This window comes from Sceloporus undulatus, chromosome 6 (genome assembly GCF_019175285.1).
Source record: "Sceloporus undulatus isolate JIND9_A2432 ecotype Alabama chromosome 6, SceUnd_v1.1, whole genome shotgun sequence".
NCBI classification, from domain to species: Eukaryota; Metazoa; Chordata; class Lepidosauria; order Squamata; family Phrynosomatidae; genus Sceloporus; species Sceloporus undulatus.
Window position 1 is genome coordinate 159,599,060 of NC_056527.1, and position 26,950 is coordinate 159,626,009.

The 26,950-nt window shown below is 39.7% G+C and overlaps 1 protein-coding gene across 3 annotated transcripts in view; it reads right to left on the minus strand.

Moving 5' to 3' along the window:
- Positions 1-1,566: 1,566 nt before the first annotated feature.
- The window catches only part of CEP152 (centrosomal protein 152), a 50,539-nt gene continuing 25,155 nt past the window's right edge, over positions 1,567-26,950 (minus strand). For 2 of the 3 annotated variants that reach the window (XM_042477155.1, XM_042477157.1), the window contains 17 exons: positions 26,285-26,442; positions 24,376-24,574; positions 21,717-21,824; positions 18,870-19,000; positions 17,781-17,909; positions 17,553-17,688; positions 17,255-17,443; positions 16,636-16,899; positions 16,050-16,181; positions 14,691-15,338; positions 11,842-12,013; positions 11,298-11,468; positions 8,818-8,902; positions 7,748-7,851; positions 6,659-6,815; positions 3,146-3,249; positions 1,567-2,848 (listed from right to left, as the gene is read on the minus strand). In XM_042477155.1, the coding sequence (XP_042333089.1) occupies positions 1,881-2,848; positions 3,146-3,249; positions 6,659-6,815; positions 7,748-7,851; positions 8,818-8,902; positions 11,298-11,468; positions 11,842-12,013; positions 14,691-15,338; positions 16,050-16,181; positions 16,636-16,899; positions 17,255-17,443; positions 17,553-17,688; positions 17,781-17,909; positions 18,870-19,000; positions 21,717-21,824; positions 24,376-24,574; positions 26,285-26,442 (3,855 nt within the window). In that variant the 3' untranslated portion in view covers positions 1,567-1,880. The remainder of the gene's footprint in view (positions 2,849-3,145; positions 3,250-6,658; positions 6,816-7,747; positions 7,852-8,817; positions 8,903-11,297; positions 11,469-11,841; positions 12,014-14,690; positions 15,339-16,049; positions 16,182-16,635; positions 16,900-17,254; positions 17,444-17,552; positions 17,689-17,780; positions 17,910-18,869; positions 19,001-21,716; positions 21,825-24,375; positions 24,575-26,284; positions 26,443-26,950) is intronic. The other variant, XM_042477156.1, reaches the window with a different exon arrangement.

A 26,950-nucleotide genomic window follows, 5' to 3' on the forward strand; every position in this document is an offset into this window, starting at 1 on the left:
TAATTAAATAGTTACAATTTGACTATATATCTGATTACTCTTATAGCAAGCATATGTGAAATCCAACAATATACAAAGTAGCATTTAGCTATACTGCATTTATACAACAGCTCGGCCTCTGGGTGATCCAGCTGCAATCACCCCATGATCAGCCAGGAAGCATGGCAACAGCCTGGTGTTAAGGCAGGCTGCTGCAGGCCCAAATGGGTTGCTGACAAGGAGCATATTTTCACCACTCCTTTTGTCACTGGCCTCAGAGGGGCTTCTGGTTGCATGCATCATCTGCACACCATGTCCCTGAAGCGGCTGGAAACTGCACCTTTTGGCCTGTCTGTATCGGGCCTGCATACCTCTTCATTTAAGTGGGTTGGACTTAAGTTCTCTTTCCAACTCTATGGTTCTATTATTCTAACTTTTATGATTGAGATCTTTCACTGAAGCTGCAAAGCATCAATCTCTGGATGCAGAATTTTGAAATAACTGTGCTATACAACCATTGTGCTGAATGGCAAGGTTGTGCAATTGAAACAAGATACTAAATATCCACGGAAATGCACAACAAATGAACATGCACAGCAATGTGCAGTGCACATATATGTATGCGTAATGGAAACACATGCACAAAGCTGCTTCCACATCAAACAAAAATATTCAACCACTTCCATAGGGTAATTCATGCATGCATAAAACATCAAAAGGATTACAATCTCTGTTGACTACCCCTGCCCACTATTTCTGCTACCTTGAGTTTTATAGAGAACACTGGGGGAGAATAATCTCATGAAGATGCCTGGTCTTCAACTTGTTGCAATGGTCCTGGCTGACCTACACTACATTTGACACCTACTTCCAGATGCCATCATCTTATAGACTAAAGATGTTACCAAGAAACATCTGGAAAGTATGCAGAACAGGGCTACGATCAGTGCTGCCCACCACCATGCCAAGAGGGACATCATAAGGAAACTCATTTGGATGGACATAAGCCCTTGCGGGTGAGCAGGATGACAAGGAGGAGGATTTGCAGTCCAGGCAGATGCTGGTGACCACACTTTACTGTTAAAGCTAGTCAGACAAATTGGCTGGGGGAAAAACAATCTGCACAGATGTCTTCTAGGCAGGCACAACTGGCAGCTACATTTGAGCATTTGCTGAGTATTGAATCAACAGGCCCAAGCCCCCTCAGCCTGAATGGTTGTACACTTTGTCACCTGTGAATGATGTTATCACTGGATGTCATCACTGTGTGTGATCAATTTATGATTATCTATGATACCTATAATTGCATTAAAGTTATGCTCATATTTCTTAACCCATTAGACGGTGTCTGGCTCATTTATACCAGCTTAACGTCAAAATGTTCCATAGGGGAATTTGTGCATGCATAAGACACCAACAGGATTCCAATCTCCATCTACTGCCTCTGCCCATTGTGTCCATTATCTGGAGCTCTATGGAGAACAATGTTATAATAAATGAGTTAAATAACAAAACAAATATGTTATCCCCACCTTTGAAGAAAGTTCTGTGACAACTGTACATAGACACTACAAAGTATCAGCTTTATTTATGAATAAATATAAAAGGTTTGCAATGGACTGCACGCTAATCTTGAGATATAAAAATAGGTAATTTCAGACACAACACACAACCAACACAAATGTATAAAGACAATCTATACACAGTGAAAACCAGATAGCTAGGGTGCAGGAAAAAAACCTGCATAAATATTTACAATGGTTTTGCTTAGATAAGAGTCTAAGAAAGAGACCAAGAAGCAAACAAAAACACTCACAAGACAGTCACAACTGGCTTCCTCCAAAGCTTTCATTTAAATATATTTAATTCTCTCTCCAGAAAGTGCAGAGTTTCCCTGATGTTTAATCAAAGTTGATTTGTGAGCTGGCAAAGCCACTATCTTGTTGAAAAGCTGTAACGTCTCGCATCTGTTTCCTTGAATGCAGTGGGTTGTAGTTTTTTCCTTCTGTTGAACATAATACAGTGCCACTCGCCTGGGGATCAGAACTTAAATCTTCCAAGTTTGAATATGGCATTTCATCAGGGTTCACAGTCTGATGGCCCTCTTTGTAATTTGTGTTGGGTCCCTTTGCAACTAGGGACTTGTCTTTGTGACCAACAGATTGTTCGCAAAACAAGGATGTATCTTCCTTGGCATGGGAGAAGAGATTTGCCATGGAAAACTGTCGACAGGATTCAAGTGGTGTCTTGGAATGTGATTTCTGAATAGGATACAGAGAAGCATCCTTGCTGTCCATTTGGAGAGTCTCGCTCACCAGGCTCCAGTCAGAAGAGCAACCATCATCCTTCACTGGAGTTTCCTGAACTTCAAAGATATGAGTCTTTTCAGATGTTGCTTTCCAATGATTAGCAGACTGGGGACAACTAAGTTCTTTTATGACTGATCTCTCATTTAAATTGTTAAGCCTTTCATAAGTTGCCCCTGAGTCAGAAGCACCATCTGTACTGCTAGTCAGTTTGATACCTTGGAATTTTGCTTTAGAAATACATGGAGGAGGATTCTGGAATGTGGCAACATGAGGCAGGTCATGGCTTCTGCTTTCGCCTTCAGCAATAACTGAAGGATCCTCCAGTTGCTTAAAGGCTTTCCCATCAACCCAGGTTTGGGAAACTGGGATTGACTGGCTTTCATTTTCAAACTGATGTTGTAAGCTACAAGGTATACGTCTCTGGGTAAGTGGGTTGCTCGTCTTATTGCCCATACTTTCACCATGAGTCTGATGTTCCATTGGTGTTGGCCTGGACTGCTGAATGTAATTTCTTTTAGGTTCCTCATCCTCAAAGAGCAGCTTGGAGTTTTGTGACAGAACTGTAAAATGGAATGGAGAGAAGAAATGCAGATTAGGTTAAGCAAATAACTTTCAAGGAAAAAGAAGACTGGTATATATTTGCCAGTATCCCTTCAATGACCTCGAATTTCTTCATATATACAAAAGCCTTGTTAAAAAAGATAAATTATAAATTATTTTAGTCTCAAAGGTGCTACAAGATCTCTCTTTGTATAAATTATTGGGATAGTGAACACTCAAATAATACATTTTCTCATTACTAAAACCACTGGCATATTTGGAAAAAATCCAGGAGAACCAGGCTTTCCATTACTTACCTAAATGGGTGGTTTTATTCTGGGGTGAATTACGAACAGGGGTTTCCAGTATTTTTGCCATTGTTGCAATTTTGCCAGCAGCACAGATTATTTTTTTTTCAGCCCTGAAATATACCAAAGAAGAATTTTTAAAAGTCCAAATCTTCCACAGTTAACCTGATTGATAGTGTCACAGTTTCAAACAGAAAATATCTGCTAAATGAGAAATGCCTTAGAACTAAGCTTTTTTAAAAATTCGGAGGTCTCAAAAAAAGTTATCTAGGTGCTTGTTGGAAAATTCCATACTGGCTTTGTAATATCCAGAATTTGGGGGATTTATGGAACAACTGTATAACAGGAGTTTTTAGAGATCTGAAAACATATTGAATCTGTCCTCCCAAGATCAAGGTAGTGCTACTCTTTCCATTTACAGTACTGTTATCTATGAGCTGAAAAGAAAGAATGAATGATTCTTCTTGGGAAACAAACAAGATACACATTTCCTTGTTCTACCAAATTCTACTGATGTTTCAAACACCTTCTTCCTATCTAGCAACATTTTGGGGCCCCTTCCAGCAATTATACAAGGAATTGCTCAAGAGAGAAAAATAGTCACACAACTGACAGATAACCAAGTGTCAGAATTAGGTGAACTCTCCCCCCAGACAAAGTCAATCAGGCTTCTGTAGATGATCAGAAAGCTATTTATTGCTGGAGTCATCAAGGACTAGAAGTTACCAGCAAGCCATCTTTGGACAGAACTGAAGAAACAAGGACATACACACATCTAATAAAAGCATTTGAAAGTCACTAGGCTCCACCCCATAAAACTGGCGGGCTAGCCATCATATCATTCATAAAACAATTGCTACTTTGGTTGGATTTTTTGCATTCCTAAATTTTTGCTTGAGTATGTTACCCATAACTCTTGGACTTGTCTTAATGGGAGCCAACCAGTGGTGCCACTGCCAGGAAGAACAGTAAGAGGTACATCCCTGTTTTCTGTGAATAGCAGGGAACTGAATAAAACTTTTAAACTTTGCATAATCACATCCACATGGAACATAAAGTACAAATATAATCAAAACAACATAAAAAGAAATAACAGCTGATCCCAAGAGGAAGAGGGTTCTGCCTGCTGGCAAGTTCTCAGATCAGATCAAAGTGATGTCCTCTGGATAGTTGAAATCAGGTGATGCTGCTTCATGTTAGAGTCATTAGCATATAGCCTCTTTTTACAAACAAGCTTTTTAAATTGGAGCAAAAGCTTGGATGAGCATAAGTTTTCTCATGCTACTGAGGATCTCTGTATATTTGGAGAGTAGCTAGTCTGTAGATTTCCTTTCTATCTGATGTTCAAGGTAAAGCATAACATATATAAGGCACCATTTAAAATACGGTGGTATTTTCAGCAATCTGTTGCAGTAGACGTTGAGTTAATCAAGATTAGCTGCATGCGTCAAGTCACAGTCTTCTTATTTAGGAAAGAGCCATTAGGTAAGATATTCTTGGAAGTAAGCAGTAAGGTATTGTTTCTTTCCGGTCAGGTGCTTGGGGATGTACACTGCTTTGAAAAAAGGGGAAATCTTCCCTTCTTATTTCCTCTTTTATCTCCTTCAGAACAGATATCTCTAATGCCACAAGAATATCTAGGAGCTATGTTCTTGTAGTTGCAATCATGTTGGTATTGCCTTGCACTACAACCAATGTGAAAGAGAAGTTCCGGCGGTATCATAATCAATCCTTCTAAAGTAAAGTAATTAGGTGTTTAAAGACATGTCTCTCTCTTAACATTTCTGCTGAGAGAACCAGAATGCTGTTGTCTTCCTATTTTTGATTTGGGATTGTGTTGATTCTAGCTAGGATCAGCGTTATCTTGGGGCAATTAGTCAATTAAAGGAGAATGTCCCACAGCAAGTTTGTTGATAGAATGGGCACTGATGTGTATGGGCATGTGCTCTATGTCAGACTCCTTCAAGTTCAGGGCATTGATCATTCAAGCAGATGTTGAGAATGTTGTTGTTGTGTGCCTTGAAATTGTTTCTGCCTTATTGCAACCCTAAGGTGACCCTATCATGTGTTTTCTTGGCAAGATTTGTTCAGAGGAGTTTTGCCATTGCCTTCCCCTGATGAAGCTGAGAGCATATCACTTGCTTAAGGTCACCCAGTGGGTTTCATGCGCAAGCTGGGAATTGAACCTTGATCTCCAGAGTTGTAGTCCAACACTCAAATCACTATGCCACACTGATTCTCATATGTTCAGATGCCTCCCCCATTTTCAAGATACTTGACCTTGTTGCTCAAGAAGTTTAAATTTCTCCCAGATATTAAAACCTGTCATCATGTGAGATACTTCTTTGAAGTACTTCATTAGCAGTATCTTCAATGTCATTAATTTGTTTTATAAATTTTGTTAACTTTGCACCAGTTGGTTTTAATGCCGAGGATCATTCCTTCTGAAGGTCTCTGACTACATTCTCTCTTAATTTTTCTAATAAGTCTGCCATCATCTCAGAGCTTTTTCACTCTCTTTCCTGCTTTACTCAACCTGTGCACCATATTTAAATCTGGAGTGCTCTCCTCACCTGCTAGCGGCAATCTGGCCTCCTTCACCACAGGACAGATGTCTGTAATGGACTAATCTACTGTCCTTAGTCCCAAGCATCCAAAGCTGGCTATTCGGACTGATGCCTGCAATTTATTCTGTTCCAGTTTTGAGAATGTTTATGAGGCTTCAGCTTGCATGATCTCTTCACAACTATCATGTTTGGCAGCGGGCCATGCCTTCAACAATGAAATGTTTAGTTCTCGGCAAACTCTTCCTCTACTTTTGAAGTTATGCTGGGGCAGACTTCAGTTGAAAGAATGGATGATATGTGTGGGTTGTTCACGTGGTCAGGTTAACGTAAGAGCTGCAAATTCATGCAAGATCAAAAGCTCTTGTGCCATGAAAGAGAAGACTGCAAGCCTGTATATGTACATGGCTTCAGCTTTCCACTGTTTCTACAAGCTGATCACTTGAGTGATGTTTTTCCTTATCAACTGTATCATTGGAACAAGATCTGTTATGGGAAAATTAATAATTTAACAAGAAAAAAGGAAGATGGGACTGGATAAAAAAAGTATTTGTCCTCTTAATTAACTAATTTCAAAGTATTGCCAATTACGGTATTGTGAATGGCATGCAATATTAACAATACATTTATCAAGTTAAGGTGTACTGGACTCCTCTTAACTTTGCAGTTCATCTTCAAATGTGTCTTAATGGGTACACACTGTGTAAAAAACATACAACTATAAATTAGGAAGCCTGCTTAGTTTAATTCTACACCTGCATATATGAAGGAGAAAAAGTTTTGCAAGTTGTTATCCTGCTAGGAAGGCAATCAAGTATGCTAGATTGTAAAGTTTGTATAACCTTTAGCACTTAACTTGCTTAAACTATAAAACAAGTTATGCTTTTAAAAATTTCAGGGTACATGAGCTAATCAAAGGCAAGCATTTTTGGTGCTGATTTGTTTAGAAGTATCTTACCCTTCATGTTTCCTGTCATCATTCAGAAGTTGCTGAAGACAAATAAGATAGTATTTACGCATCTTCCGGGCAGTCTCTTGACGTTCTCTAAATACTTCTGCTTTAATAATTTCGGCAGCTCTCTCTTTACTTTCATGAATGTAACGAAGCATATCTCCTAAAAATGTGATGTAAGTTTATATTAAACAAACCCCCACACACAAAATAACAGGTTGCTTAGCTGTAACTGTGTTTCTTGGAGTAGTCATCTGTGCACTCACACATAGGACTGTAAACCTACTCAGGTTTAATGGAGAGTCCCTCTGGAGACGAAGGTCTCTTCCGACTGGATTTGGCATGTTCTTACCAGATCTGTTGGTCAGATCTGGTTGGTACAGACGGTAGTGATGGAGACTCAGACAGAGCAATGTTCGATACCAGTGTTAATTCCATGGTTGGAAGTGAGGTCGTGGTCAGTACTGGGGTAGCTTATGGCTTTTTTGGCTTGGCAATAGAAACAGAAGCTGAGAGGGGTTTATTTGATGCCATGTTGTCAGCAACCTTCAAGAACTGCTTCTAGCAGTGGGTTTTTAGATGTTGTGCCCTATTCCTAAGAGCATGAGAAGTAAATGCCCTACAAATGTTGCAGTGTTTGGCCATACGCCTTCCCCTAGACAAAACAAACGCTTCAAATATGTGTCGGAGAGAGAAACTTTCCGGTCACAGGAAGAATAGCATTGGAAAAGGGAAGTAGAGAGCATAGAAATGAAGGGACAGCAAGGGAAGAAGGGGAACAAGAAAAGGAAAATGAAGTTTTGAAGTAAGGAAAAAGTGTGGGCTTGGACATGCACAACAGGCGGAAAGGGGAGGGATATTCCTGCTAAATTACTCAGTTGTTTTGCAGGTGCTAAACCCATTTGTGTGAGGCACAGAGACCAGAAAGAAACACCATGATTCTCAGAAAATAACAATAGTATGAAATATGTTACAAAATAGACAGGGGAAGGGGTGTAAGATTTGGTTAATCAATTTTACTGGTCCCCCACCTCTACTATAGGCATGCAAACATGTGAATTGATAATGAATAACAAACTTTTTTTCTGCACTCACTCTTAATTTTGCCCACGGCTTTAATGTATTGGGAACGCATATCTTCCAAGGCTTTTCCATCACAGGAATTGCAAGGCTTTGAGACACACCCTTCCGACAATGATCTATAAACACAAAAAGATATTCAACCTGAGTATCATGCCCTGGTGCCGCATGATGGGGTGAGCTTCCATCACTAGTGCCAGTTTCTGCCAACCTAGCAGTTCAAAAGCATGCAAATGAAAGTAGATGAATAGATACCACTCTGGTGGGAAAGTAAACAGCATTCAAAGCCCTCCATCCAGTTCATCTGATGCCATCCCGCCATGGAGGGAGAGATGCAGGCCCAGCTCTATCGGGCCTGGCCTAGATTAAAAAGCAGAGCCCTCCCTCCAGTCCATCTGCCTTGGTCCAGGCCTCAGAGAGAGAGAGAAGGACTGCTGTACCTGATCCATTCCCCACCACCATTCTCTTCTCCTTTTGTGTCATGTCTTTTTAGATTGTAAGCCTGAGGGCAGGGAACCGTCTAATTAAAAATAATACTAATAATTGTAAGCTAGTCTGAGAGCCTTCAGGGCTGAAGGACAGGGTATAAATATAATAATAATAATAATAATAATAATAATAATAATAATAATAATAATAATAATGTAGAGACATGATGACTAGTAGCTGTTGATGGACCTCTTTTCCATGGCTATCTAGTTTTAAAGCTGTCCAAGTTAATGGCAGTCAGTGCACTATGGTAATGATTTCCACAGTTTAGCTGTGCACTGCACAAAGAAGTACCTCCTTTTATTTCTCTAGAATCTATTATTCTTACTCAATGAACGATCCCATAATCTGGTATGAAAGTGAGAAAAATGCTTCCTACCTACTTCTTCCAAATTATGTCCAATTTCAATATATTTCTTATCTTGTTCCCTGTCACTCCTTGTTATGTAGCTATAAATGCCAAAATGCTGTAGGCTTTCCTCACAGGAGACTTTTTCCAGTTCCCTAATCATTTTGATTACCCCTGTACATCCTTTATTTTTTAAAACCTCTCCTGATGCTTTTTGAGATGCATCAAGCACAACAGTACACAGTACCTTGGGGGAGCATGGGCAGATTTCAGATCATCAAGTTGGTTCTTCAGCACAGAGTTTTCTTCTATTAAAGCCTTTAATGTTTTTTCTTAAAGAATCAAACAAACATCAAGTAGTTAATTTGGTGTTTATACAGAATTATTTTATAATCTGACATAGTCTCCATGTGGCAAGGGGTGTTCCACGTTCCACCCTTCACTGCCAGCTCCTCTCCCTTCTCCAGGTATGGGGTATATCTTCCACCCTCTTCTACCAAAACTATGACTGCCTGGTAGTCTTTCACAGCTCCCTCACCCTATGCCAGGCTCAGAGGCACTGAAGCTTGGTTTCAGTCCAGTTGTGCAATTAGGCTCTCCTTCTTTAGCCAGGCTCCCCTCTTCTTCCTCCATACCAATTGATGCCTTTCTTTATAACTCCCACTTTCTGCATCTTCCTCCTTCTCTCACCCCATGTTTGTGCATCCCAGATATACCACAACACAACTGGAAGCACTCGCTGCCCTCTCTTTCCATCAGCGCTGGTGTCTCCTTCAGTCTGCAGTTGTATTAGTTGATGTTTGGGTTCCAACCAAGTCCCTGACTACCATGGGTCCATTACTGCTTGCTCTCTTCACCACACACCGTTCTGAACCTCTAGAAAGCATTTCCTAATTGCTCCCACTGCTGTCATCAGATCTTTAAAATTGATGGGAAAATGCAGTGAGCAATTTAGTTTGTTCACTGTTTATGAGTCACCAGATTCCATTTGATCTTGGAAGCTAAGCAGTCTTGTTTAGCACCTGGATGGGAGATCACCAACAAATAGTTGGTGCTGCAGGCTATACTTCAGAGGAAGGAACTGGTAAATCACCTCTGAGTATTTCTTGCTTGAGAAAACCCTATGAAATTCATGGGGTTGCCTTAAGTCAACAGGTGACCTAAAGGAACACACACACAATTATACTGTTGCATGTGGAACACTATGGAAAATTCATCTGGTTAAAAAACAGCTCCTGCACTACTGACTGAAACTACACAGAAAGAGCAAAGCTCATCAGTCTTAAAACAACTGTATGCACTGCTGAATTATTTATTGATATTTGAAATATTCTTTTTAATTTTAAAAAGCATTGAATAGCTGGAACCTCAGAATGTGAAGGACAGCTTTCCCTTAAGACAAATTACTATAGCCTAAAATTGTCTCTTCAGTTTCCTTGCCTTCCGAGGTAAAGCAAAGCAAATGGTAACTGAAGACAGAATCTTTTCACTGAGGTGGCAGGGAAAGCTTGCCTGGTGCTGAGTCTGATAGCTTTTGGCCATCAGATGAACTTTTTAAATCTTTCAGCTAAGTTTTTAATATTGCAGGCATATAATGGAGGAAAGAAAAAAGAATTACAAATCTGAATAAGAAACAGGGTAGGAACTGTATTAATGTTGTAATGCAGAATATCCAGTAAAACACAAGTGAACATGTAACAATCACATTTATATCAATAACATCTGTTGAAGGCATACATAACAAAGTGAAATGTAACAATCAAATGCATGACAACACATATTACATATACGACTTGACTGAATCTCACATATGTTAGTCATTCATCCTGATTTCCTGAGACACCTTCAATTTTTCTTCCTCACTAAAACTGTGTGAAATTATGCCTTCAGTATCTCCTTTTTTATAAACTCCTATCTGTCCAGAGCTCCCCTCTCTTTTACTATTCTTGGGATCTTCATCTTCATCCATGAATATCTTGGGATATTCATGGGATCACATTCAGTATTTCCTTAAGTTTACTGAAATCAGCTTTCCTAAAGTCTAGAATGTGGGTCTGACTACACTTGGCTTCCCATTTTCACCATATAACCAACTCCAGGATAATGTGATCATTCCCTCCTAAGGATCCACCACTTGCACCTCATTAACCAGGTCACCTCTGTTGGTTACAGTAGGGAAACTAACCTGGGATTGGGACCATAGCCTGTTCTGGATGGAAAACATGCAAGGGTAGCTGTGTTGGCCATTTAGCAAATCCAGACAAAAATCAATCAGTGATACCTTTATTGGCCAACCCAAATGCACAATATATTTGCAATATACTTGCACCTCAAATATCCAAGGAGGGACAGCCTGCGGTATTTCCAGTGGTGCATGTGCCGAGGGCACGCACATAGGGGCACGGCCCATTCAAGCGCATGAGGCTTGAATATGTGCAAGTCTCCGCTTTTGTGGGGGGGGATTCTGGAACAGGATCCCTGTTAAAACAGAGGGCCAAGGGCCAACTGTATTTTAACATGTTTTAAAATGTGTTACCTTTGTATTGTTTTCACTGGTATTTATTGTTCATTGCCTTGGGAGCCCCTGTGGGCTGAGAAGCAAAACAGAAACACAGTACTTTAAAATATAAAAACCAGCTTTCTGTATTACACCAACAGATGTGATACAGTCCACAGGGTAAGCAATGAATCATAATTTGAGAAATTATTAGAAATAAGGCTACAAACCTTGTTCCAATTTTGAGTTTTGTTCCTTCACTGCAAGCTGGAGATGTCTGCAAGCTTTATCAAGTTTCTTTTTCAAATCCTGACATTCTTTTTCTTTTCTTTCAAGCTGTTGACAATGGTCCCAACAAATGCCTTCTCGGGATAATAGGTTTCTCTTCTTGCAGGCAGAATCTGCAATTAAGCAGCATAACAAATTACACATATGCCACTGGATTATGGGGAAAGTTTAAAGAAAAGGGAGACACTATAAACTGGTAGTCACAAGTGTTGTATTTTGATCTGTGTTTCCTAATCCATTTTTTTCCTGCAAGTGGCAGAGATTTACAAGTACTGAGCATCTCGTGAATAGTGATGTTTCTTTCCCCATAATACATAATTGAACTGATGAATACTCCTGAACCTACTAAATTGATCATATGACTGAGTCAGTCACTACACAATCTATCTGGAGTGCCGATTATTATGATGAAAAAGTGAAATTTTATTATACATTTAAAAGATCCATTCAGATCAAACTTTAAGGGGAAAAATAAAAATAAAATACCCGTATCCACGTCAGTCTCCTGCAAAGATGGCTGATTTCTTAACATTCTTTGTAGTTCTACTTGCTGTCCAACATCATATATGAAAGGCCTTGCTTTGTCCCCATTCTCTCCTTCATTTTGTATGGAAGAGTCTTCCACATATTTGAAATTGTAATTCAAATCTTCATGTTTCTACAATGGACATAACAAATTTAATTTCCTGGGGAAGAGTTAGCTGTATTTTAAAAAGATCTTGAACATTAGAAAGGTTACACTTAAGCTTTACCCTACTAGTTATTTGAAAAAATAAATAGAAGCAGAGATATCAAGATCAATTTCTTTATCTGTTTCCAGCACTCAAACAGCTCTCTCTGTTTTTGACACAATCCTGAAATATGTTAAGCTGGGTGGAAATTACTGGTCAGGAGCACTTAGCAAGCACTTTGGCTACATAGGAATATTAGATAACACTTTACTAACTACTACACCAAACCATCTGTAGGAAACACAGTAAATTTTATCCAACTAAATTAATACACACTTAGATACTCCTGAAAATAACATGTCTGAATGTCTACATATCTACTCAGAAGTCACATTAGGTTCAACAGGACTTATTCCCAAATTAGTATATATAAAATTTCAACATTAAGACAGAAAGTTAAAAGGTATTTTAAATATATCAGGGCAGCTTAAATGGTAGTGGTTTTATCTGGCCACAACTTACATATGATGGAGGACTCAATGGAGAGAAGTAGAGTGTTGATAGTTACCTTTGTCTACAACCACCACGATAAAGTTAAAGGACACATTGCCTAGATGAATCTAAGGCCCGGAACACACTAGCTAAAAAAAGTGGTTTCTGGCTGTGTGGCATTTAGATGACACACACCTCCAAAGTGGCCAGAAGGTGCTCCACTGCCACAAAAAGGAACCAGCCACTTCTGTAAGGGGTCAGTTTAAACTGACTCCTGGCCGGCACAGCTCGGGACCTTTGGTGGCTGCTGTCACCATGGTCCCGGCCCAATCAGGGCCAGGGGCTACTCCTTCCCAGCCATCAGCTTAGCCCCTAAATTTTATAACAACGCAAAACATTTTATACCTTTTCTATAATTAGCCTTTATTCTGATTACAAGGTGTATGTGGCCCTAAAACTGTTTTTATGACTCTCAAGAGCTCTCAATTCCTCTCATGTTTGGTTTTTTAAAAATCAAAATGCTCTCATCGCCACCTCCCTGCCTCTTGCTATTTTAGATTCTGAGAGGGCCTTTTTTCAAAACTGCAAGTAACTTATTGTTCTCTTCCTGATAACTCAAAGGGCCTCCCGTGGACCTGAAACACCCCAGGAGATATAATTATGACAAAATTGCCATTCTACCTCTGGAGTGATGGCATGAGTATTTTGAATAAAAATTCAAAAAACATTAGCACTCCAGTGAAGGTCTGTATAGCCTCCAAAAGTCAGGTAGCTGCCTGCTGATTGCAAGGCTCAGCAAAGACAGGTTGCACAGCTGTAACTGTAGTTCTTCAAATGGTCATTTGTGAACTCACACAACCAGGTTATCCTGCACATCTGCAGAGCCTCATTTGGAATGTTCTATAGTATTCTAAAGCATTTTGGCAGTAGTTCCACCTATCTCTGCCAGCCCTATATAAGGGGTTGCCACCATAGCCTGCCAGTTCCATAGGACTAGCAGCTATCCTTATGAACTAGGTGGAAACAATGAAGTAGGATGGGCACAGTTCTGTGAGTTCACAAACGACCACTCGAAGAACTACAGTTACAAGTATGCAACCTGTCCTCATTCTTCATGGTGTCTGTAATTCAAACAACTGGGAGACTAGTAAGCTACAAGAAGAAAGTAGCACAAGTGTTGGTATAAACAAGCAAACTTCACTGAAAACATATGTAGTCACCAGCATAAGTACAACAATCCCCTACTCCAATAAGTTATACAGTAGGAATGACTGAATAAGTATGGTCTCGAAGGAAGGTAGAATCTCTGAAAACATACATGCTGTATCATGATAGGACTAGTATGGAGTACATTCAACAATATGGTATAGAGAGAGCAGTCGGTGGGGAGGTAGTGAGCAATGGAAGTGATCTAAATATAGTCCCATCCACAAAAAAGGAGACACAAAAGAATGCAGCAAAGATTCCTACCATATATGGAGTGAGAAATGCCAGAGGAACAAGCTGGATTCAGGAAAGAGGCACTAGGGATCACACTGCAAACATATGTTGGATTATGGAGTTCACCAGGGAATTCCAGAAGAAAATCTGCATGTGCTTTATTTACTACAACAAAGCGTTTGGTTGCATAGAACATGAAAAGCTATGGCTTACTCTTAGAGGAATGGGAATGCCATAACATCTGATCACCTTGATGCATAACCTGTACCCAGGACAAGAGGATGCTGAAGAAGGAACATTAATAAACTAAGATATGCAGATGACAGAATACTACTAGAAGAATCCCACAGAGGAGGAGGAAAGTGCCAAGGTAGGGTTACTGCTGAACATGAATCACTGGAAAAAACAATAATGCTAGGAAAGGTAGAGGGGAGTTGAAAGAGAAGAAGACCACATACCAGATGGTTGGATTCAATCAGAGAGGACATGGGCATGAGCTTGAAGGACCTGAGCAGAGCAGTAGAGGGCAGGGGGTCTTGGAGCTGTCTCATCCACAGGGTTGCCATGGGTCAAGGCAACTCAATGGCAGTTAATAACAACAACATATATAATCTTTGCCAGTTGGTATGCAAAGAAATCTAACAACTACTAAGAACAAAACCCATGTTAAAGTTGAGCATAATCTGCATGCAGAAGTCAAAATGAGGTGGTTCAAAAACACATAATTGTTACCTCATTCCATGTTTGCTTATTTTTTTCTAGAATGGTACAGATGGTAGCTTTATATGCTTTCTGCAGACAGAATATCAGTTTCTCTTTGAAGTGGAGATTGATATGAGCAGGAGCAGTCCACTTAGCTTGCCAAGCATGCTCATCACCTGTGAATTTGACCAAATCCTTGTGCATGTCATCTAGCAGGAGTTCGATCTGAACGAGAATCCTATCTTCATACTGGCGAATTTCATTTTGGAATCTCTTGGCTTCCTGGACTGCCCATTCTTGCTGTTTCTGACCCAGCTGTATCTTCAGTTCTGTCTCTTTCTGATCAAGCAGTTCTTTCTTTTGCTTAGCAAAGTCTTCTTTGGCCTTTGCAAGGACCTCATTGATTTTATTCTTGTGATCTTGTAAAAAGGAGTGGTAATCTTTTTCATTTTGGTTTTGTATCCTGAGGACCTCCTCTTGCTTTTCCTTATTCCACTGAGTGCGTGCTTTTGCCAGTTCTGCTTTAATAATGGCTGGGATTTCATCTTTTTTTAGGTCCAGTTCCCTTTTAAGGGAATGTATCTTCTCTTCAAGATCCTTGCTCCTGACTCTAACTTTATCACTGTTCTCAATCTCCTTCTTCCATTTCTCTTCTGCAGCAGAAAGAGCCAGTGACACCTGAAGAATGCAAACCAGACCAGCTTGTGAGTGATGCCCTGGAGATTTCCAACATATTATATATGCAATGGTGTGGCAAAAATACACAGGCCAGGGTCAAATTGATCCTTCTGCTCCACTATATTTCCTGCTTCCCCCACAACCCATCCTTCAGCCCTATGCCCTAAAAACCTGATATTGAAGGCTGGAAAATACTCTGGAGGATTTAGCAAAATGGAGGGTTACAGCAGAAGCAGCTGGGCAGGAAGCATATCCTGATTTTGCTGGCACCAATCTTCTAATGATGGTTAATTAGGCAATCTCCTAATTAATCCTAATCTCTGGCCGCCTCCTCTTGTGTGGGTACTTCCCTCCAGCCCTTTTCAGTAACTAAAGGTAGCATTATCACTACATTTGTACTGGTATTTTTGTTAACCATGTTTAGCACCAACATAAAGCCAAAATCAGAAGCAAAACTAAGTATAGCTTTTGAATACAAGTGTGTTGGTAAGGAGGAGGGGAAAGACAGGAGAACCATGAAGAACTCTCCAAACCACATAGGTATCATTGGCAGATCAGGCAGGCTTAAACCTGCACCAGTCAATATTAATCCATTTGAGAACAGAAGAAGTGTGTGCCAAGGTTCCTTTCTTATAGTCAGTGGTACTCTAGCTTAAATTTACTGTAATTAAATAATGAAAATAGATGTGTGTACGTCTTGTTCTCTGCTACCTGTTTTGCTGTGTTAATTTCAGATTCCTTCTCCCATTTTTCCTTGGCTGCTTTCAGATGAGCTTTGAACTCCTCAAGCTGAGTCAGTTCTTGCAACCACCTGGTATGAGCTTTTGTGAGAGCTGATTCCACCTGGAAATAGCAAGGAAAGGTAAAAAGGGAACCAGGAAAGTCTGAGACATTTGGTTTCAGCCCAATTTTAAATAAACAAAATGAAGAAAAGTTCATTTTTCATGTTGGTATTTCGGACACAGCCTTGCCTCTATAGTTTAGCTTTCTGAATGCCAATGAAATCAATGGGAGGTAAGCTTTCCTAGTTCTGCTCAGGATTTCAGCTATTAGAAATTTAAAAAGCATCTGCTTCCTTGAATAAGATTCATCTTAAAATGTTCAACAATTTTTTAAAAATCCTGCACAATTTAAAACACATATTAATAATTTCCTAGTTTTCACTTATTCAAGCCAAAGGTGATCAAATATATCCACATCAAGCCCATGTGTATTATGCCAACTTTTGATTTGTCTTGTGTGTTTGTTCATATTTGGTCTGTCTTAAAAAATAAAACAGAGTGTGTTGGCTAGTTACCTGATTGGCAATGCTCTCATGATGTCTAGCTTCATACTCTCTCAGTGCCTTTTCTTTTTCCTTCAGAGCTTCTTGAAACAGCAGAGTTTGCTCTTCAACCACCTCTGTAATGAGTTGGCGTATGGTGTCATCTCTGATGGATAATGGTTCAGTCTGGTTGCCATTATCTTTGAGTTCCATTACTGATGTCTTTGCTCCTTCCAAAGCTTGATCCAGTTTATTCTGCCACTCTTTTTCAATTTCACGAACAGCCTGCTCTTTGATCTATAGGTAACATAGTGTGTTTTTTAAAAAAAGAATGCTAAGGATAGATTTTATATAGGGAAATCAAAACATTTTTCTTTAAAATCAGTAAGAATTGTAGCTTTTGTTCCAGGCGTTTCACTTGCCAAAATGAAATGATTCAGATGAAAGCAAGTGAAAAACCAAAGAGTGTAAAGATTTTTAAATATCCATAAGAGTGAAAGCATATGAATGCTGAACTAAATCAAATTGTAGAAGAGGTTGATAACATTGACAACAATAAGAGAATTGTACTTTTAAATGCCTGCTACAAGATCAAATCTGTCCTTCAGTTTTCATAAGAACCCTCACATATGTTATACAAACCACAGCACACCTCTTTCATTTTTTTCTCAGAAAAGGCTTTAGCTTTAGCAACTTCATTCTCAGCGTGCTTCTTCATCTCAGTTTTTTCTTTCTGCCACTGACTTTTAGCTAGTTCCATTGCATTATGGTGGGCGTCTTCTAGTTCAGTCTTCAGCTTGCTCAAAGACTCTTCCATTTCATCCAATAACTGTTTCTTTAACTAGGCAAAATTGAATAAGAGAGCTATTTAACTGAATGTGGAGTATTATTCCAGCTCTCTCCCATTCAACCATTCTTAAAATTTATTCTAAGGATATGCTTCCATCTACCTTGTCTTCCCACACTTGTTGCTCTTGTTCAAATGCTGCCTTCAGAGTAGCCTCCAGTTCATCCCGCTCTCTGCAGACAGCAATGTAACATTCCTTCACTGCAATCACCTCTTTGCTCAGTTCATCAGTGTCTGTCCTTGGGGAAAAGAAGACACAAACATTTTTAAAAACTTTAAAATATATATTTTTATATATGGGTGTGTCTGAAACGGGCAAATAGAATCTCACTTTAACTGGCTAATGTTGTCCTCATAAGCCTGGATGAGCTTTTCTTTTTCTTCCATATGCCTTTCTGTGAACTCTTCACAAAGCTTTTTCTTTACATCCTCATAATGTTGCTGGTATATTTTTTCACACCTGGAGCAGAGAAAGGAGACAACTTAGTATTGCATATATTTCAGAACGGCTTTTGATGAAGAGAGATTTGCACACATACTAAAAGAGCTTCACACCTCCTTTTGTATGTGTGTAAAACCTAGACAAAAATTACACAAGAACAAACAAGGCACATAAACAATGTCCCAACACAAAGAGATTAAATATTTTCTATGGCTTCTCTCTTTCAGTAGAATGCAATGGATGGTAATTGGCTGAGTTCATTGTGAATGGAAAATGTAAAACAAACCTCCCCCACACACACACATAACAAACACTCCCTCTGACAAGCCAGATACAAAACATTGCCTTCTGTATTCCATAATTTACAGGATCCAATACCTTTTGCAGGACACTGAAGAAAATGACAACAGAGCACCACAAGCACAGCAGATCAATGATACTATTACTCCTATAATACTTCATCATTGGCCAGGGAAGCTGAGACAGATGAAAAGTGGAGTTTTAAAAAACCTAGAGGGTCAGACCAGGCCTGGTATGGAGAATCATAAATTTTAATTTAAAAAAGGGGGAAGTCCAGATACTGTACATACCTGAACAACAGATTTTAAATGTGAGAAGTACTGGGGAACTTGAAATAAAACAGTGGGAAAATGTTAGCATGTGAAAAGGAGCTCATGGTTCTGGCAGAAAAGGTTGTTGGCATCACTCTGCAAGAACGGATCCTAAACAGGAAAACTTCACAAGTATTAGAAGGAGAGAGCTCCTTGAACTGTCTGATGCCATGAGACTCAATACTGAACCAAGATGTAATGAGATGTTAAAACAAAATGTTATTTATCTATCAGACAACACTATTAATAGACAGGTTCTGAACAACAAAACAAGCTGCCCCAATCCAGTCTAACTAGTTTTCTATCTTGTAAAGGAATAGCATGTGAATGCTATATTTATTTCGCTGCTCCCTCCTACCCCAGTCACCTGTCAAGGGCTTCTTGCTTATCCCGATCAGAGTCCTGAACCATCTGTCTCATTTGACTACATAGCTCTTGATTTGCATTTTTCAGTTTTTCCTGGCTTTCTATAAGCTCCTGAACCCGTGCATTATGGCTCTGTTCAAAGAAAAAGAGAGAAATAATGTTTAAACTGTTGTGCTCTGTCTTCACAGCAGCACTACATGCAGTCTAAGTGGCTAGAGATGACTTCTGGGTTGAGATGGCTTTGCACTACATGGCTTCCTAAGAGGTCTAATTCTGGGGGTCCATGTGCTAATCAAGGCAACTATTGGTTTGGTGTTTAAACTGTCAGAAAGTGCCTACCAAGTACAGGAGGCTTGGAGGAGCATCCCACTTGTGCCCTATTCCCACTATCACAGACATGAGACATATGTTGTCCCTACCATTGACAGGGTGGAAGAGACCCAGGGAACATTTGCTCAACACCATGGGATAGCTGCCTGCTATAAGGCTCACACATTGTGTATTCAGCTTTCATTTAAAAAAAACATAAAATTTCTTTAAAAATATAATCAAAGAATTTTTACCTCTGCCACAGTGAAAAAGTGAGTGAACACCCAGATTAGTTAATTACTAACTGGAACTTTTTGGACTTTGAGACTATTAAATGTAAAACTTTACTTTTAAACCTAAACATCTAGTAAAGAAAAGGTTAAAAGATGGAATGTTATTGACTTATTTTTGTAGAAAAATAATGCACACTGTTTGCTTGTGGAAAACTGAAAGTGAAATTAAGTTGTTTGGGGAGAAAGGCTATCTTCCTTTAACATCAGAGCTACAGTGCCAGGGTGACACTATGGCCCTGTGCAGACCAGCTGGTTCACTTTGGAGGTCTTTAAGCAGAGGCTGGATGGCCACCTGCCGAGGATGCTTTGATTGAGAGTTCCTGCATGGCAGGGGGTTGGACTGGATGGACCTTGTGGTCTCTTCCAACTCTATGATTCAGTAGCCTTTAGGGCCATGGTGGGGGTGAGGGTTGCATGAAACTTTGTTTCAAGGGCCTTTAAAACCATTGGACAGCCTTGCTGATCACTTTATGTGATGGTAGCTCCTGCTCTTCACCTGCCTGTGAGAGCTCACTCTCATAGCCACATCTTTCGCTAGTAGCAGCAGCTGCAGATGGCAAAGTCTTGTGAGACTTAGCAATAGCTACATGGCAATAGCAGCTTCATTTATATACCGCTTCATACTGAACTAAGCAGTCCCTAAGCGGTTTACAACTGTAAGCTAATTGCCTCCAATAGGCTGGGTACACATTTTAGCAACTTCGAAAGGATGAGTTGAGCTTGAGCTCTGGCTAGTATTGAACCTGCAACCTTATGGTTTTGAGTGAGTGGACAGGCTGAGATAAGAGGTAGCAGAAGAAACAATATTTGTGCATTGGGGGCGGGGGGGGGCACTGTATTGGGAAGACATGTTTCCAGGGAATGAGAGGAAAGAGTATCTGTTCTTGGAAAAAGTCCTTCGCCTTGTAGTTAAAATTTGTTCTTTTCCCCATTCATGCCAGTCTTTAATCCAGAGCCTCCACCCCTGAAGCCAAGCCTGGGGCAGAAGCCTCAGAGGGGGAGGGAGCGAGAGAGGAACAAGGTAAGGAAGGAGGGGGGGAGGAAGGACTTGTCTCCAATGGTGGCACAGTTGCATGCATGCACTGCCATTGGGGACAGCACGGGCTTCCTGTCTGCAGATGCTGAAATCCACGGATGGTAAGCATGTGGATACCGAGGTCCCACTGTACTTTCAACTCTATTCAGAAGGCGAAAGAATTTCTACAAAAAATTGGAAAGAATCTATATGAATCAAGATTAAAAAATGGAAATGGGAAACTTAATGGTAATGGAAATAAAACCCAAATGGGAAAACACTTTCCCTGGAGAAACAAAAATCTAGAGGCAAGTTCATCTGAGGAAAGTTCTGACTAAGAGAAAAAGCACATTCTGTCACTTATGAGAGGTAAAAAGGAAATGAACTGTGATGATGCTACTCTAATGGCGGAACTAAGATGTGTCTTCTGGAATGTTAGAGGAATGAATTTGGCAAGTGAATGAAAGAAAGTGTTTCACTAACTGATAAAACTTTTTTTGATATTCCTTCAAGAGAGAAATGTTAAAAGGTCAGATGATTTTTTTTAATTTAATCCCAAATTAGAGAAACGTTTTTTTCATCAGCAGAGGAAATAGAGATTTATACATGGTAAAGATAATATTTATAGCTGACAAGATATTTGAAGACAATAATGGTCACTATGTAGGAGTGAAAGTGAAGTGACAAGGAATGAAGACACTAGTGCTAGATGTTTATGCACCATTTGAGAATAAAACTGAATTCTATGAGCCATTATTGAGCACCCTTTGGGTTCAGCAAGTCAACCAATTACAAATCCATGTAACAGTTATCTTGTCTAGCCCACATTTTACAAACTTGTTTGCAAGAATGTCATGGGGCACCTTGTCAAAGGCCTTACTGAAATCAATAATCATGGGTATTTACAGTATTACATATATTCTAAACCTGTCCCCAAATTACACTATTTTCATTCCTGGCTTCCTTTAAAGAAATTTTAAATTTCAAAAAGTGGCATCACTCTATTCTTCTCTCACACAATAAATGACATATATACCCTAACATTAGATGTTTCCCTGATTTTGTGACAAGCAGCCAATGCTGTGGGATGAGAAACACACAATATAATGAGATGATAGGATAAATGTTCCCACATTTTCTCTCCCCTGAAAAAGGGGTGCCTTTTTCAGTGGGATCCTTATACCATTCGGCCCTTAGATGGTAAAAAAAATCAGGCCCATTAAAAACTCACCTCAATTTCTTGTAGCAAAATTTCATTTTCTTTTTCGAGCCTCAGAATTTCCTCAGTGTTATCAGACTGCAAGGTATCAGATGGCCTTTGAATATTTTTTCCTTTATGCTAATTAAAAAAAACAGCAGTATTAGTCCAGAGAACATTTGTTAGCACTACAAAAAAGCTCTATACTCCACAGATGAAAGAGGCATAGAAGAGTAATACGCCTGTTCTAGGCAACAGAGGATATGGACTTAAGGTGCTTTCAATTTGTTCAATGCATGGGAATTTTTTCAAGTGAAAGGGCAAAGAAAAAATGATTTTGTAGCAGGACCACTTGCGAACCCACTTAAATATTCTGGATAAAATCATTTTGTGAGGAGCATACCCTTTAACAGTTAGCCAAACAGATAAAGAATCTAATGAGCAACAGACTTAAGTTTGCCACAGTAAACTCAACTACCTATTAACAGCTAAAAATATAAACATTACAATTGAAAATCACATCTCTCATGATGATGGGGATCATTCCAACTTCAGAAGTTCCAGACCCAACCAACATATCTTGGGTTTCTGACAATTTATTGCTTCCAAGGGCTAAACCAGACAACAACTGGTTGTTTGCCAATCCCCTTTCCAGACATACTCCAGACAGTTCAAAGGCTCTAGGATTCAAGGACAAAACACTGCCAACTGAACTGAGAGCCACAGACAAAATACCAGAATCATAAAATAAAATCAAGGAATCAAGCATTGAATCTAGTACCATAGCAATAATGGATCCAACATCCAAATGAAAAGGGGTAGTTTTATTTGGAAAGGTAAGGAGAAAAAAGTAGATTGCTATTTATGCTAGATCCAACTTAATAATTGTTACAGACAGGCAAGCTAAAATATAAAATCTTCTATCCCAAAGCTATACATACTAGGGTGAAGCAAGTAGGTCACAGTGGAATCATTAGGGTTGGTGTAATGCAGTGCGTTAAACTCATGGTGTCACCCCACCCCAATGATCTCCTCCTATACAATACAGTGGTATCTCGGGATACGAAATACCCAGGTTACGAAATTTTCGGGATACGAAAAAATCCCATAGGGAATTATTGTTCCGGGTTACGAATGTTTTTTCGGGTTACGAAAAAGCTTTTGGTGCTTTTTTCGGCTTTTTCGCACGGAATCGCGGCTTTTCCCCATTAGCGCCTATGGCAATTCGGCTTACGAAGGCTTTTCGGGTTACAAAAGCGGCCGCGGAACGAATTACTTTCGTAACCCGAGGCACCACTGTATTAGGAGTCCTAGTCTAACACTCAAACCACTACAACACATTCATTCTCAGAAACATAACAGCAGTCTTCAAACACAGAAGAGAGCAATAATACATCCCCTGCTGCCCCAGAGAGCAGGACTACAGAAAAAGGCCTGAATTGCAGCACTGTGGATCTGGATTATTTTAAATCCAGTTCAATATCCTATATGCTAGGTTATTGTTGTATGTCTTCAAGTTGCTTCAAATTTATGGGAACCCCAAGGTAAATCTATCATGGCATTTTCTTGGCAAAGTATGTTCAGAGGAGATTTGCCTTTGCCTTCTTCGGAGGCTATGACAATGTGATCTGCCCAAGGTCACTTAGTTCAGCGCTCAATCTATTACACCAAGCTGGCTGTATATACTAGGTATCTTTCTCTTATTTAGCTAAAGGGAGATATACGGTGGGACCTTGTTATCTGCTGTGGTTTGGTTCCAGAATCCCCTGTGAGTAACAAAATCTGTGGATGCTCATGTCCCATTAAATATAATGGCAGAGCAAAATGGTGTCCCATATATAAAATGGAACATCAAGGTTTGCTATTTGGAATTTATACTGTTTTGGAATATTTTCAAGCTGTGTATGCTTGAATTCGTAGTTAAAAATCCATGGATAAGGAGGGCTGACTGTACCAGCCAGAATAAGTATGATTCTGTTATGTTTGTTGCTGAGGAATACATATGAGGTAAAGGTGGCACTGGTGCTGTTGCACACCATGTCCTACTTGTGGGTTTCCCACAGGCAATGCTTTGGCCATAGAAACCCACAGCATATTATGGATACTAGCTCCACAAGGGGCAGAATGAACAGCACCTCACTAGAAATTCTGAAGTTATGTTATCATGAGTGTCTGTTTATATCAAGGGTAGAACTCACACAATTTTGCAGATGGTGTTGAACAGTAAATCCTCAGTATCAGCTAGAGTTTGGTTCCAGGACCCCCGGTGGATGCTCAAGCCCATTATATACAATGGTGTAGTAAAATGGCATCCCTTATATGAAATGGCAAAATCCAGGTTTGCTGTTTAGAATTTTTTTTGTGTGTGAATATTTTCGAACTATGGTTTGCTGCATCTGTGGTTGTGAGGGCCAACTGTATCCTAAAGGCTGTACCCTAAAGATCCTGTCTGATCTCAGAAGATAAGTAGGATCAGCCCTGGTTAGTACTTGGATGAGTGACTGCCAACATTCAGAGGAAAGAACTAACAAAACCATCTCTGAGTATTCCTTGCCTAAGAAAACCCATATGACCAGCATAAGTCGAAAGGTGACGAGGCACTTGAAGGCACACACCAAAAAAAGCCTCTTCAGTTGTAGCAAGGTGGAGGAAATAACATCTATGTTTCTAAACATATGAAAAACAAACAAACCTCATGAACATTTGTTTTCACCAGCTGCTGCTTCAACTCATCTATTGTCCTCTGGCAATCTTCAAGCTCATTTTGCAACTGAGAAACTCGGTTCCTCTTCGATTTGTTACTTCTCAGCAAACGTTCCATTTCATCCTTTAACTCTAAGATGATCTCATCTTTAGAAAGTCCTCTGTCTGCTTCTTTATGCTCTGTAGGACTGTTGAGGTTTTTTTAAGTCAGGAGGGAGAAATTAGTTTCATGGAATCAAAGAATCATAGCATCATAGAGTTGAAAGAGGCAACAAAAGCCATCCAGTCCAACTCCATTCTGTCATGCAGAAATTCACAATCAAAGCACCCCTGACAGATGGCCATCCGGCCTCTGTTTAAAGACCTCCAAAGAAGGAGACTCCACTACACTCCAAGGGAGTGTGTTCCACTGTTGAACAGCCCTTACTGTCAGGAAGTTCCTCCTAATGTTGAGATGGAATCTCTTTTCCTGTAGTTTGAATCCATTGCTCTGAAGCAGTAGAAAACAAGCATGCTCTATCCTTCAAATATTTAAAAAGGCTATCATATGACCTCTTAACCGTCTCTTCTCCGAGCTAAATATACCCAGCTCCCTATGTCTCTCCGCATAGGGCATGGTTTCCAGACCTTTCACCATTTTTGTCACCCTCCTCTGGACACGCTCCGGCTTCTCAGTTTTAAATTGCGGTGCCCAGAATTCGACACAGTATTCCAGGTGAGGCCTGACCAAAGCAGAATACAGTGGCACTATTACTTCCCTTGATCTAGACACTATATTTCTCTTGTGGCAGCCTAGAATCCCATTGGTTTTTTGAACTGCTGCATCACAGGGTTAGCTAAAGGTCTTTATTATGGGTGGGGAGCTCTTGTCATAGTTTGTCCCAGAAGAACCTTTAAAAAATAAGATCAATCTCTTCTACTGTCTCAAGTAGCCTTTTACAATGCCTGGGAAGAAAAAAGGCATTAACCGTGACTCTTTCGCATTTCTCTGACATGGCAGAGAATTAACCTCTGTTCGGCACAGTGGAGAAATGCCAAAGAGCTGCTATAAATCTAAGGAACCCTATGCTGGACCCCAATGTTTTATCCTAGCTTCTCCAAAGTTCAAATATAAGTCCATAATTTTGGCCCCCAAACCTGCCCTCAACTTAAACATGAGGTTGATTTATATGTCACGTTAAATAGCTTAAGACAGCAGCTTACTCCATGTCAAAACTACAAGTGGAGAGTTTGCATGCCAACTTGCAAGGTCCACTAAATTTCAACTTGTCTTGTAGAGCTGAACTGTGATCAACATTTTAACTCCTTACCATAACTCATATTTTATCAATCGACACTGCAATCATAATAAAAAATTATCTCCTCATTTACTACTTCTCTGTTAGTTTTTCAGAAGCTACTGAAGAGCACATTTAAGCAGACCAGCAGTCTGGAGCACTCTCTACCACTGAAATAATTCATGGTTATTACTTGCTTTCTGATGTCTCATTTTCCCACTGTTCTTATTTTCACGTTTTAATTATGGCGTTTTTTTGGGTTTTTTTATATTTAAGTGAATGCTACTTAGTGTATCTGTGTAAATCTTAGTGCAAATCTGAAAAAAATGTATCATATCATGGAGCGGATTTTAGGTATTCAGAAAATGAACTGGAAACACCGTGTCCTATAGCATTGCTAACGCTATGCACATGTTAGCCAGATCAGTCCCTTAAATGCAAGACCAGAGTAAGCCCCATGTAAAAATAGGATTTTAAAAAATGGCATTACAGTTAGCCGTATAACACAACAACAGTTTTACTGGAACAGCTAATGTATAATGGGGGCATATATGATATGATTTGAACAACATTTCACTGTTTAATTCTTGTAAAAAAATCAGAAAAGTTTTCATTCCATACCTGTGCAGTCTTGTTTTCTTGTTGATCTTTTTAATACCCAAATCAACATAAGAATCAGACATTTCATTCAATCCTTCATGTGGGTTACTGAGAAACACACCATGTTTTGCTGCAGATTCATATAAAAGAATTTCTTCTTTTTGTTCCTTTAGCTCTTCCTAAAATGTAGAAATTAGAGAGGGATAAGCAAATCCAGCACAACCTAATAATATAAGTCTACTAATACCAGTGGCTAGGCTGATAACAGAATTATCCTACATTTATTGGGTCACCATAAGTCAATAGATGACTTGAAGGCACATACACACAAGTACAGTCGTCCCTCCGTTTTCATGGGAGATCCATGCTGGACCACACACCCCGCAAAAAGAGAAAACCACCACCATTGGAGTCCCTACTGACTGCAATGGCAGCACGCTCCTGCATGCGCTGCCACACATGTGTCTCAGGTGCGCAACCCAGTGTGTCGCCCTCCATTTGCCCCTCGTGTATTTCTGGGGGATGTAGATTCTAGGTCCGTGAAAACGGAGGAGGCAACTGTAGTCAGAATGCAAACTTCTAAATGTAACTTCTGACATTATCTTTTAGGCATATGAACTAGTAACAGCTGGATGTACAATTATGATTTTTCTTTATCTCCTAAACATTTATTTAACTATTCCCACA